Source organism: Rana temporaria, chromosome 5 (genome assembly GCF_905171775.1).
Source record: "Rana temporaria chromosome 5, aRanTem1.1, whole genome shotgun sequence".
NCBI classification, from domain to species: domain Eukaryota; kingdom Metazoa; phylum Chordata; class Amphibia; order Anura; family Ranidae; genus Rana; species Rana temporaria.
In genome coordinates this window covers 426,381,906-426,395,003 of record NC_053493.1, presented here as the reverse complement: position 1 = coordinate 426,395,003, position 13,098 = coordinate 426,381,906, and the positions used below count along the sequence as shown (strand labels likewise).

At 54.5% G+C, this 13,098-nt stretch overlaps 1 protein-coding gene across 1 annotated transcript in view; it reads right to left on the bottom strand.

Moving 5' to 3' along the window:
* Positions 1 to 13,098, bottom strand: part of LOC120941391 (mucin-2-like) — a 38,937-nt gene that overhangs the window by 7,565 nt on the left and 18,274 nt on the right. Inside the window, exons 3-5 of the mRNA XM_040354731.1 lie at positions 10,679 to 12,997; positions 5,759 to 5,869; positions 5,550 to 5,660 (exon numbers count right to left, since the gene is read on the bottom strand). Of these exons, the coding sequence (XP_040210665.1) occupies positions 5,550 to 5,660; positions 5,759 to 5,869; positions 10,679 to 12,997 (2,541 nt within the window). The remainder of the gene's footprint in view (positions 1 to 5,549; positions 5,661 to 5,758; positions 5,870 to 10,678; positions 12,998 to 13,098) is intronic.

Here is a 13,098-nt window from a genome sequence, read left to right as displayed (position 1 = left end):
GAGCAGCACACATAGTGCTCTCCTTAGCCACACATGATGAGAGCAGCACACATAGTGCTCTCCATAGCCAAACATGATGAGAGCAGCACACATAGTGCTCTCCTTAGCCACACATGATGAGAGCAGCACACATAGTGCTCTCCTTAGCCACACTTGATGAGAGCAGCACACATAGTGGTCCCCGTAGCCACACATGATGAGAGCAGAACACATAGTGCTCACCATAGCCACACTTATGAGAGCAGCACACATAGTGCTCCCCATAGCCACACATGATGAGAGCAGCACACATAGTGCTCCCCATAGACACATGTGATGAGAGCAGCACACATAGGCCCAGATTCTCGTAGAATCGCGCAAAACTGTGCGGGCGTAACGTATCTCATTTACGTTACGCCGCCGCAAGTTTTACAGGCAAGTGCTTTATTCACAAAGAACTTGCCTGTAAAGTTGCGGCGGCGTAGTGTAAATCCCCCAGCGCAAGCCCGCCTAATTCAAATTCGGCGGGTAGGTGGCGTGTATATTTAAATTAAGCGCGTTCCCGCGCCGAACGTACTGCGCATGCGCCGTCCGTAAAATATCCCAGGGTGCATTGCTCCAAATAACGTCACAAGGACGTCATTGGTTTCGACGTGAACGTAAATGGCGTCCAGCCCCATTCACGGACGACTTACGCAAACAACGTAAATTTTAAAATTTCGACGCGGGAACAACGGCCATACTTAACATTGGTTGCCCCTCATATAGCAGGGGCAACTTTACCCCGGGCAAACCTAACGTAAACGTCGTAACTTCACTGCGTCGACCGCGCGTACGTTCGGGAATTCGCGTATCTAGCTAATTTGCATACTCGACGGGGAAAACGACGGAGGCGACACCTAGCGGCTGAAAAAAAAAAATGCATTCAAGATCCGACAGCGTAAGAGACTTACACCTGTCGGATCGAATGGATATCTATGTGTAACTGATTCTAAGAACCAGGCGCATAGATACGCCGGCTCGAATTAGGACTTAAGACGGCGTACATGGCGCTGCGCCGTCGTAAGCCCTTTGAGAATCTGGGCCATAGTGCTCCTGATAGCCAAACATGGGGATAACAAACACGTATGATTTTTTACAACCCGAAAAACGAAATTTTTTAAAACGACGTTAAAAAATGCAGTATGCTTTAACCACTTAAGGACCGCCTCCTGCACATTTACGTCGGCAGAATGGCACAGCTGGGCACATGTACGTATAGGTATGTCTTGTGCTAGTACCCAGCCGTGGGTCCCGGGCACGCACTGCCGGTCCGAAGCTCCGTGACCAGGACCGCCGGACCCGATCGCCGCTGGAGTCCCGCGATCGGTCCCCGGAGCTGAAGAACGGGGAGAGCTGTGTGTAAACACCGCTTCCCCGTTCTTCACTGTGTCGGCGTCATCGATCGTGTGTTCCCTTTTATAGGGAAACACGATCAATGACGTCACACCTACAGCCACACCCCCCTACAGTTAGAAACACATATGAGGTCACACATAACCCCTTCAGCGCCCCCTTGTGGTTAACTCCCAAACTGCAATTGTCATTTTCACAGTAATCAGTGCAATTTAAATGCATTTTTTGCTGTGAGAATGACAATGGTCCCAAAAATGTGTCAAAATTGTCCGATGTGTCCGTCATAATGTCGCAGTAACGAAAAAAAAACGCTGATCGCGTTAGTAGTAAAAAAATGTTTTTTTATAAAAATGCAATAAAACTATCCCCTATTTTGTAAACGCTATAAATTTGGCGCAAGCCAACCGATAAACGCTTATTGCGATTTTTTTACCAAAAATAGGTAGAAGAATACGTATCGGCCTAAACTGAGGAAAAAAATCGTTTTTTATATATTTTGGGGGATATTTATTATAGAAAAAAGTAAAAAATATTGGATTTTTTTTCTAAATTGTCGCTCTATTTTTGTTTATAGCGCAAAAAATAAAAACCGCAGAGGTGATCCAATACCACCAAAAGAAAGCTCTATTTGTGGGGGAAAAAGGACGCCAATTTTGTTTGGAAGTCACGTCGCACGACCGCGCAATTGTCTGTTAAAGCGACGCAGTGCCGAATGGCAAAACCTGGCCGGGTCCTTTAGCTGCCTAAAGGTCCGGGTCTTAAGTGGTTAAAAACTTTGTTTTTTTTCATGCCGAAAAATGATCGTGTGTACGCGGCATTAGTCGTAGCTCTCCATCTAGAGACTCTCCAAAAGAATCTTTGGGCCCAAAAAGCTCCATAGACCAAAAAAGTCTTAAGCCTCGTACACACGATCAGTCCATCCGATGGGAACGGTCTGAAGGACAGTTTTCCTAGGTTAACCGATGAAGCTGACTGATGGTCCGTCGTGCGTACACACCATCAGTTAAAAAAACGATCGTGTCAGAACGCGGTGACGTAAAACACAACGACGTGCTGAAAAAAATGAAGTTCAATGCTTCCAAGCATGCGTCGACTTGATTCTGAGCATGCGTGGGTTTTTAACTACTTGGTAACCGCCCTATAGCCGAAATACGGCTACAAGGCGGTTACCTAACTCTAGGAGGGCGTCAATATACGTCCTCCCAGAGAGTCACAATTGCGCGCCCGAGCGGGCGCGCACACGCGATCACCGGCGCTCGGCGGGTCCACGGGACCCGCAGCAACACGGATCGCGGTAAGGAGCCAATGGAAGCGGCTCCTTACCACGTGATCGCGCCGTCCAATGACGGCGCGATCACTTGTAAACAAACCGGCGTCATGTAATGACGCCGGTTCCTCCCTCTCCTCTCTGTACCGTTCGGTACAGTGTGAGAGGAGAGGGAGGGGGGGGGGATCGGGCGGCAGCAGCAGCCGCCGCACTGTGGGCTGGATCTGTGACAATTGCAGTCACAGATCCAGCCATCCCTGCGCAATACTCTGCAAAATAAAAATAATGATGAGTGCAATACTCTGCAATACCCCACCCCATACTCTGCAATACCCCACCCCATACTCTGCAATACCCACCCTGGGGGGGTGGGTATTGCAGAGTATGGGGTGGGGTATTGCAGAGTATGGGGTGGGGTATTGCAGAGTATTGCACTCATCATTTTTTTTATTTTACTCTGCAATACCCACCCCCCCATACTCTGCAATACCCACCCATACTCTGCAATACCCCCCCCCCATACTCTGCAATACCCCCCCCATACTCTGCAATACCCCCCCCCATACTCTGCAATACCCCCCCCCCCATACTCTGCAATACCACCAATACTCTGCAATACCCCCCCCCATACTCTGCAATACCCCCCCCATACTCTGCAATACCCCCCCCATACTCTGCAATACCCCCCCCCATACTCTGCAATACCCCCCCCCATACTCTGCAATCCCCCCCCATACTCTGCAATACCCCCCCCATACTCTGCAATACCCCCCATACTCTGCAATACCCACCCACCCATACTCTGCAATACCCACCCCCCCATACTCTGCAATACCCACCCATACTCTGCAATACCCCCCCCCATACTCTGCAATACCCCCCCCATACTCTGCAATACCCCCCCCCATACTCTGCAATACCCCCCCCCATACTCTGCAATACCCACCCATACTCTGCAATACCCCCCCCATACTCTGCAATACCCACCCATACTCTGCAATACCCCCCCCCCATACTCTGCAATACCCCCCCCATACTCTGCAATACCCCCCCCATACTCTGCAATACCCCCCCCCATACTCTGCAATACCCACCCATACTCTGCAATACCCCCCCCCATACTCTGCAATACCCCCCCCATACTCTGCAATACCCCCCCCCATACTCTGCAATACCCCCCCCATACTCTGCAATCCCCCCCCATACTCTGCAATACCCCCCCCATACTCTGCAATCCCCCCCCATACTCTGCAATACCCCCCCCCATACTCTGCAATACCCCCCCCATACTCTGCAATACCCCCCCCCATACTCTGCAATACCCCCCCCATACTCTGCAATACCCCCCCCATACTCTGCAATACCCCCCCCATACTCTGCAATCCCCCCCCATACTCTGCAATACCCCCCCCCATACTCTGCAATACCCCCCCCATACTCTGCAATACCCCCCCCCATACTCTGCAATACCCCCCCCATACTCTGCAATACCCCCCCCCATACTCTGCAATACCCCCCCCCATACTCTGCAATCCCCCCCCATACTCTGCAATCCCCCCCCATACTCTGCAATACCCCCCCCCATACTCTGCAATACCCCCCCCCCATACTCTGCAATACCCCCCCCCCATACTCTGCAATACCCCCCCCCATACTCTGCAATACCCCCCCCCCATACTCTGCAATACCCCCCCATACTCTGCAATACCCCCCCAATACTCCGCAATACCCTCAATACTCCAATACCTTGCAATACGTCGCCTATGGGGATTTTTAAGTAGCAACGTTTGGCGCAATTTCACGAGCGTGTGCAATTTTGAAGGGTGACATGTTGGGTATCTATTTACTCGGCGTAACTTCATCTTTCATATTATGCAAAAACATTGGGCTAACTTTACTGTTTTTTTTTTTTTTTAAGCACAAAACTGTTTTTTTTTTAAAAACACGCGTTCAAAAAATTGCTGCGAAAATACCGTGCAAGATAAAAAGTTGCAACAACCGCCATTGTATTCTCTAGGGTCTTTGAAAAAAAAGCATATATAATGTTTTGGGTTTCTATGTAATTTTTTTAGCAAATAAATGATGATTTTTACATGTAGGAGAGAAATGTCAGAATTGGCCTGGGTGCTCCAGAACGCCTGATGGTGCTCCCTGCATGTTGGGCCTCTCTATGTGGCCACGCTGTGTAAAAGTCGCACACATGTGGTATCGCTATACTCGGGAGGAATAGCAGAATGTGTTTTGGGGTGTAATTTGTAGTATGCATATGCTGTGTGTGAGAAATAACCTGCTAATATGACAGAAACTAGATTTTTTTTTTTTTTTTACAGAATTTTCAGTCTTTTTTCTTTTATAGCGCAAAAAATAAAAACCGCAGAGGTGATCAAATACCACCAAAAGAAAGCTCTATTTGTGGGAAAAAAAGGACAAAAATTTCAGATGGGTACAATGTTGTATGACTGAGTAATTGTCATTCAAATTGTGAGAGCACCGAAAGCTGAAAATTGGTCTGGTGATTAAGGGGGTTTTCGTGCCCAGTGGTCAAGTGGTTAACCGATGGTCGTGCCTACAAACGATCGGTTTTGACCTAACGGTTAACAAGCCATCGGTTAAATTTTAAAGCAAGTTGCCATTTTTTTATCCGAAGGTTAAATAATCTATGGGGCCCACACATGATCGGTTTTGACCGATGGAAATGGTCCTTCAGACCGTTGTCCTCTGGTTAACCGATCGTGTGTAGGAGGCCTAAGAGACTTCACCCGCCAACTCTCGGGTTTAGGAGAATTGAGGCCCTCAGTGATAACTCTGATCGACGGTCCACTCGGTTCATATGACCATAATATCCATGTTCTCCACATAGAAATCCCCCCCCCCCCACGGGACACGGTGCGGATACCAGATGCCATACCCGGGTGGGAGACTCCTCCTGTCTCGGTTGTAGGGTTGGTGGTCATTGGGTTCTTCTCTTCAGTGGGGAAGGAAAGGTCTGGGCCTGCACTGGCATTGCTCATCGATGGATCTGTAATAGAAATACTGGAATTATTTCTGTCTTCTCTGCAGGTTCTCCACACAGAAGTTTCCACCATGGAGCCACTATAGAGACTTGGGATGCCATACCTGGGTGGGGGCCCTCAACTGTCTCTGCTGTAAGGTTGGTGGTGACGGGGATCACCTCTTTGGTGGGGAGGGCCAAGTCTGGGTCTGTACTGACATTGTACATCGATGGATCTGCAATATAAGTTCTGCAATTATTAGTGTCTTCTCAGCCTAAGTCACAGCCAGGGCCGGTGCTAGACTATTTTGCGCCCTAGGCGAGACCAGCTACTTGCGCCCCCCCCAAAAAAAAATATTAAAATGAATTAAATTTTAGCACCAGAACTGGTCCAGGTGGAGAAGGGGTTCAGCCAGGTGAAGGGATAGAGCCAGGTGGACAGGAGGGGGGGGGTGCAGGTAGGTGGAGGGATAGAGCCAGGTGGAGAGGAGAGGTGCAGCCAGGTGGAGAGGAGAGGTGCAGCCAGGTGGAGAGGAGAGGTGCAGCCAGGTGGAGTGGAGAGGAGAGGTGCAGCCAGGTGGAGTGGAGAGGAGAGGTGCAGCCAGGTGGAGTGGAGAGGAGAGGTGCAGCCAGGTGGAGTGGAGAGGAGAGGTGCAGCCAGGTGGAGAGGAGAGGTGCAGCCACGTGGAGTGGAGAGGAGAGGTGCAGCCAGGTGGGGTGGAGTGGAGAGGTGCAGCCAGGTGGAGTGGAGAGGAGAGGTGCAGCCAGGTGGGGTGGAGTGGAGAGGAGAGGTGCAGCCAGGTGGAGTGGAGAGGAGAGGTGCAGCCAGGTGGGGTGGAGTGGAGAGGAGAGGTGCAGCCAGGTGGAGTGGAGAGGAGAGGTGCAGCCAGGTGGGGTGGAGTGGAGAGGAGAGGTGCAGCCAGGTGGACAGGAGAGGTGCAGCCATGTGGAGAGGAGAGGTGCAGCCAAGTGGAGAGGAGAGGTGCAGCCAGGTGGAGAGGAGAGGTGCAGCCAGGTGGAGAGGAGAGAAGAGGTGCAGCCAGGTGGAGAGGAGAGAAGAGGTGCAGCCAGGTGGAGAGAGGTGCAGCCAGGTGAAGAGGAGGAGGGGGGTTCAGTCAGGTGGACAGCAGAGGGGGGGTGCAGCCAGGTGGACAGCAGAGGGGGGGTGCAGCCAGGTGGACAGCAGAGGGGGGGGTGCAGCCAGGTGGACAGCAGAGGGGGGGTGCAGCCAGGTGGACAGGAGAGGGGGGTGCAGCCAGGTGGACAGCAGAGGGAAAGTGCAGCCAGGTGGACAGCAGAGGGGAAGTGCAGCCAGGTGGACAGCAGAGAAGGGGTGCAGCCAGGTGGACAGCAGAGGGGAAGCGTAGCCAGGTGGACAGCAGAGGAGGGGGTGCAGCCAGGTGGACAGAAGAGGGGAAGGGCAGCCAGGTGGACAGCAGAGGGGAAGGGCAGCCAGGTGGACAGCAGAGGGGAAGTGCAGCCAGGTGGACAGCAGAGGAGGGGGTGCAGCCAGGTGGACAGCAGAGGAGGGGGTGCAGCCAGGTGGACAGCAGAGGAGGGGGTGAAGCCAGGTGGACAGCAGAGGGGAAGTGCAGCCAGGTGGAGAGCAGAGGGGGGGGTGCAGCCAGGTGGAGAGCAGAGGGAGGGGGGGGGTGGAGAGCAGGGGGGGGGGGCAGCGTGGTGGAGAGCAGAGGGAGGGGGGGTGCAGCGTGGTGGAGAGCAGAGGGAGGGGGGGTGCAGCGTGGTGGAGAGCAGAGGGGGGGGTGCAGCCAGGTGGAGAGCAGAGGGAGGGGGGGGTGGAGAGCAGGGGGGGGGGGGTGCAGCGTGGTGGAGAGCAGAGGGAGGGGGGGTGCAGCGTGGTGTAGAGCAGAGGGAGGGGGGGGTGCAGCTTGGTGGAGAGCAGAGGGAGGGGGGGGGTGCAGCGTGGTGGAGAGCAGAGGGAGGGGGGGGGGTGCAGCGTGGTGGAGAGCAGAGGGAGGGGGGGGTGCAGCGTGGTGGAGAGCAGAGGGAGGGGGGGTGCAGCGTGGTGGAGAGCAGAGGGGGGGGGTGCAGCCAGGTGGAGAGCAGAGGGAGGGGGGGGGGTGGAGAGCAGGGGGGGGGTGCAGCGTGGTGGAGAGCAGAGGGAGGGGGGGTGCAGCGTGGTGGAGAGCAGAGGGAGGGGGGGGTGCAGCGTGGTGGAGAGCAGAGGGAGGGGGGGGGGGCAGCGTGGTGGAGAGCAGAGGGAGGGGGGGGTGCAGCGTGGTGGAGAGCAGAGGGAGGGGGGGGGTGCAGCGTGGTGGAGAGCAGAGGGAGGGGGGGGTGCAGCGTGGTGGAGAGCAGAGGGAGGGGGGGTGCAGCGTGGTGGAGAGCAGAGGGGGGGGTGCAGCGTGGTGGAGAGCAGAGGGAGGGGGGGTGCAGCGTGGTGGAGAGCAGAGGGGGGGGGTGCAGCGTGGTGGAGAGCAGAGGGAGGGGGGGGTGCAGCGTGGTGGAGAGCAGAGGGGGGGGGTGCAGCGTGGTGGAGAGCAGAGGGAGGGGGGGGTGCAGCGTGGTGGAGAGCAGAGGGAGGGGGGGTGCAGCGTGGTGGAGAGCAGAGGGGGGGGGGGTGCAGCGTGGTGGAGAGCAGAGGGAGGGGGGGGGTGCAGCGTGGTGGAGAGCAGAGGGGGGGGTGCAGCGTGGTGGAGAGCAGAGGGAGGGGGGGGTGCAGCGTGGTGGAGAGCAGAGGGAGGGGGGGTGCAGCGTGGTGGAGGGAGAATATAGCAAAGTGGACAGCTAGGTGGATGGGTGCAGCCAAGTGGAGGGGGGGTCACACACCAGTGATAAGATCATCCCCAGCGCTTCCCCCACCACCTGACAAGTTCCTACCTTGGAGCACTTCTTTCCATCTCCCTCCACATGTCACAGGCTGGGTAAGCTGCAGGATCAGCTTTGGGCTCCACACTCCTCCAGGACAAGTGGCTTCGGCCCAGCGTGTGGCCAGTCTAGGCCTGGGTGGATCCATTCTGGGTGTCTATGCCCTGCTCCTCCAATGGTTGCACATCACCCAGAGAGGGAGGCGGGGCGGGCAGAGAGCTGACACCCACGGCTGCTGCTGCCTGCTGGACATCAGCATGGTCACCTCTGGCTTAGTGCAGCGAAGGGGACGATCTGTCTGCTTCTTCTCCCTGCCTAGTCACTCTGCAGCCAGCCATATAGAGCCCTTCCGCTACACTCCGCATCAGTCACCATCGGCTGAGGAGGAACCGATCTTCTGTAGAAGACCCAGCAGCTGTGGCAGCGCTCCCTGGCGGCAGTGCGCTCTAGGCGGCTGCCTAGTTCGCCTAGTGGGAGCGCCGGCCCTGGTCACAGCTGTCCAACTAGAGGCTTGTAGGTAAGTGGCCTTCTGTATGTGTGTAGATAGCTCCTGGCTGTCCGGCTCAGGGGGAAAGGCTTAATGTTTTGCTGCCTTTTCCCCGGGGTGTGCGCAGGCTTTATCTGGGGTCCAGTCTCCCTCTTATGTTCTATAAAAGGGAAGTGGTCCGGATCCTAGGGGAGTCCAGGGAACGCTGGGGAAATGCATGGAGGATTTACAATAAAGGCTTGCTGGGACCTATGGTCCACTATGGAATGCAAATTTGCTGGAAGAAACCTGGAACATGGACTTCCCTCTGTTGGAGCAGCGCCAAGCTTGGACTTTCCTCTGAAGCCTCGTACACGCAATCAGTCCATCCGATGAGAACGGTCTGATGGACCGTTGTCATAGGTTAACCGATGAAGCTGACTGATGGTCCGTCACGCCTACACACCATCGGTTAAATAACCGATCGTGTCAGAGCGCGGTGACGTAAAACACAACGACGTGCTGAAAAAAAAACGAAGTTCAATGCTTCCAAGCATGCGTCGACTTGATTCTGAGCATGCGTAGATTTTTAACCGATGGTCGTGCCTACTAACGATCGGTTTTGACCTATCGGTTGGGAATCCATCGGTTAAATTTAAAGCAAGTTGGCTTTTTTTTAACCGATGGTTAAATAACCTATGGGGCCCACACACGATCGGTTTTGACCGATGAAAACGGTCCATCAGACCGTTGTCCTCTGGTTAACCGATCGTGTGTAGGAGGCCTTAGAGACTTCACCTGTGCAGCGAATTTGCATTTCACAGCGGACCATAGATTCCAGCAAGCCTTTATTGTAGGTTCTGTCGTGGAAATTTTATGAAGATGTATTTAATATGTATTGTCATGTCAGTGTTGGTTCTCCCGCAACCTGCTCTAAAGAGCTGACTGACGCTGGTTGAGTCCCGTCTGGTAGTGGAAAACGTCTTTTGGTTGGGGAGAGATGTTTGAAGAGTGGGGATATGTCCACCGACGAAGGGCCCCTGTGCATTAGCACAGACGATCGTCAAGGGGGATATGTTCGCTCTGCAAGGACATTATTGGTTATAGGTGGATGTGCGCTCTTGTCTCTGCTGCGTCTGATCAGCACAGGTCGAGATTCGTAGCGTACACCTGCAGATAGCCTCACATCCCCAAGGAACGGTAGTATAATCCGGGTATGCGTTGTTCTCTCGAACAAAGCAGAATAAGGATTCCTATCAGCGGTAGAATGGGAGCTTTGGGTTGTCTGTTTACTTGGATGGGTGGGCCTACATACAGCCTAATTCCAGCGTTCCCTGGGGAAAGGGGAACTGGGCCCAGCTAAAGCCTGAGCACCCACCGAGGAAAAGGCAGCAAAACATTAATCCTTTCCCCCTGACCTGGGCTGAGCAGCCTTCAACAACATTATAGATTGATGGATCCCCAATATAAAACCTGCAATCGTTATTCTCTTGTTGGCTTAAATCATAGCTCCGTCCAACGAATGGCTCTCCACAAAATGTTATTGTCCTGAAAACTCCTTGGACACTACTAATCCCCAAAAAGATTTAAAACAATTTCACCCATTAGTTCTTAGTTACTTATAAGGCCTTCAAAGATAACTCTTCTGATTCTAATTAGTAAGTATCAGGTTCATATTAGCATATCCAGGCTCTCCTTATAGAAATTCCCCCCCACGGGGCCACTACTGGGTGGTTATCAGATGCCATACCTGGGTAGGAGGCTCCTTCGGTGTCTGCAGTAGTATTGGTGATGACCTGGTTCTCCTCTGCGGTAGTGTTGGTGATGACCGGGTTCTCCTCTCCGGTGTCTGCGGTAGTGTTGGTGGTGACAGGGTTCTCACCTCCGGTGTCTGCGTTAGTGTTGGTGGTGACCGGGTTCTCCCCTCCGGTGTCTGCAGTAGTGTTGGTGGTGACCGGGTTCTCCTCTCCGGTGTCTGCGTTAGTGTTGGTGATGACCTGGTTCTCCTCTGCGGTAGTGTTGGTGGTGACTGGGTTCTCCCCTCCGGTGTCTGCGTTAGTGTTGGTGGTGACTGGATTCTCCTCTCCGCTGTCTGCGTTAGTGTTGGTGGTGACCGGGTTCTCCTCTCCGCTGTCTGCGTTAGTGTTGGTGGTGACCGGGTTCTCCCCTCCGGTGTCTGCGTTAGTGTTGGTGATGACCAGGTTCTCCTCTCCGCTGTCTGCGTTAGTGTTGGTGGTGACTGGGTTCTCACCTCCGGTGTCTGCGTTAGTGTTGGTGGTGACTGGATTCTCCTCTCCGCTGTCTGCGTTAGTGTTGGTGGTGACCGGGTTCTCACCTCCGGTGTCTGCGTTAGTGTTGGTGGTGACCGAGTTCTCCCCTCCGGTGTCTGCGTTAGTGTTGGTGGTGACCGGGTTCTCCCCTCCGGTGTCTGCGGTAGTGTTGGTGGTGACCGGGTTCTCACCTCCGGTGTCTGCGTTAGTGTTGGTGGTGACCGGGTTCTCCTCTCCGCTGTCTGCGTTAGTGTTGGTGGTGACCGGGTTCTCACCTCCGGTGTCTGCGTTAGTGTTGGTGGTGACCGGGTTCTCCTCTCCGCTGTCTGCGTTAGTGTTGGTGGTGACCGGGTTCTCCCCTCCGGTGTCTGCGTTAGTGTTGGTGGTGACCGGGTTCTCCCCTCCCGTGTCTGCGGTAGTGTTGGTGGTGACCGGGTTCTCACCTCCGGTGTCTGCGTTAGTGTTGGTGGTGACCGGGTTCTCCTCTCCGCTGTCTGCGTTAGTGTTGGTGGTGACCGGGTTCTCACCTCCGGTGTCTGCGTTAGTGTTGGTGGTGACCGGGTTCTCCTCTCCGCTGTCTGCGTTAGTGTTGGTGGTGACCGGGTTCTCCCCTCCGGTGTCTGCGTTAGTGTTGGTGGTGACCGGGTTCTCCTCTCCGGTGTCTGCGTTAGTGTTGGTGGTGACCGGGTTCTCACCTCCGGTGTCTGCGTTAGTGTTGGTGGTGACCGGGTTCTCCTCTCCGGTGTCTGCGTTAGTGTTGGTGGTGACCGGGTTCTCACCTCCGGTGTCTGCGTTAGTGTTGGTGGTGACCGGGTTCTCACCTCCGGTGTCTGCGGTAGTGTTGGTGGTGACCGGGTTCTCACCTCCGGTGTCTGCGTTAGTGTTGGTGATGACCAGGTTCTCCTCTCCGCTGTCTGCGTTAGTGTTGGTGGTGACTGGGTTCTCACCTCCGGTGTCTGCGTTAGTGTTGGTGGTGACCGGGTTCTCATCTCTGGTGTCTGCGTTAGTGTTGGTGGTGACCGGGTTCTCCCCTCCGGTGTCTGCGTTAGTGTTGGTGGTGACCGGGTTCTCACCTCCGGTGTCTGCGTTAGTGTTGGTGGTGACCGGGTTCTCCTCTCCGGTGTCTGCGTTAGTGTTGGTGGTGACCGGGTTCTCACCTCCGGTGTCTGCGTTAGTGTTGGTGGTGACCGGGTTCTCACCTCCGGTGTCTGCGGTAGTGTTGGTGGTGACCGGGTTCTCACCTCCGGTGTCTGCGTTAGTGTTGGTGATGACCAGGTTCTCCTCTCCGCTGTCTGCGTTAGTGTTGGTGGTGACTGGGTTCTCACCTCCGGTGTCTGCGTTAGTGTTGGTGGTGACCGGGTTCTCACCTCCGGTGTCTGCGGTAGTGTTGGTGGTGACCGGGTTCTCACCTCCGGTGTCTGCGTTAGTGTTGGTGGTGACCAGGTTCTCCTCTCCGCTGTCTGCGTTAGTGTTGGTGGTGACTGGGTTCTCACCTCCGGTGTCTGCGTTAGTGTTGGTGGTGACCGGGTTCTCATCTCTGGTGTCTGCGTTAGTGTTGGTGGTGACCGGGTTCTCCCCTCCGGTGTCTGCGTTAGTGTTGTTGGTGACCGGGTTCTCCCCTCCGGTGTCTGCGTTAGTGTTGGTGGTGACCGGGTTCTCCTCTCCGGTGTCTGCGTTAGTGTTGGTGGTGACCTGGTTCTCCTCTCCGGTGTCTGCGTTAGTGTTGGTGGTGACCGGGTTCTCCTCTCCAGGGGAAAAGGTCAAGTCTGGGTCGGCACTGGCATTGTACACCGATGGCTCTGCAATATAAATACTCATTATTGTCTTCTCATCCACCTCTCCAAAACTTTTTGTGTCCCGAAAACTCCATGAACTAAAACTCAGCAGATCTTAGTTATAA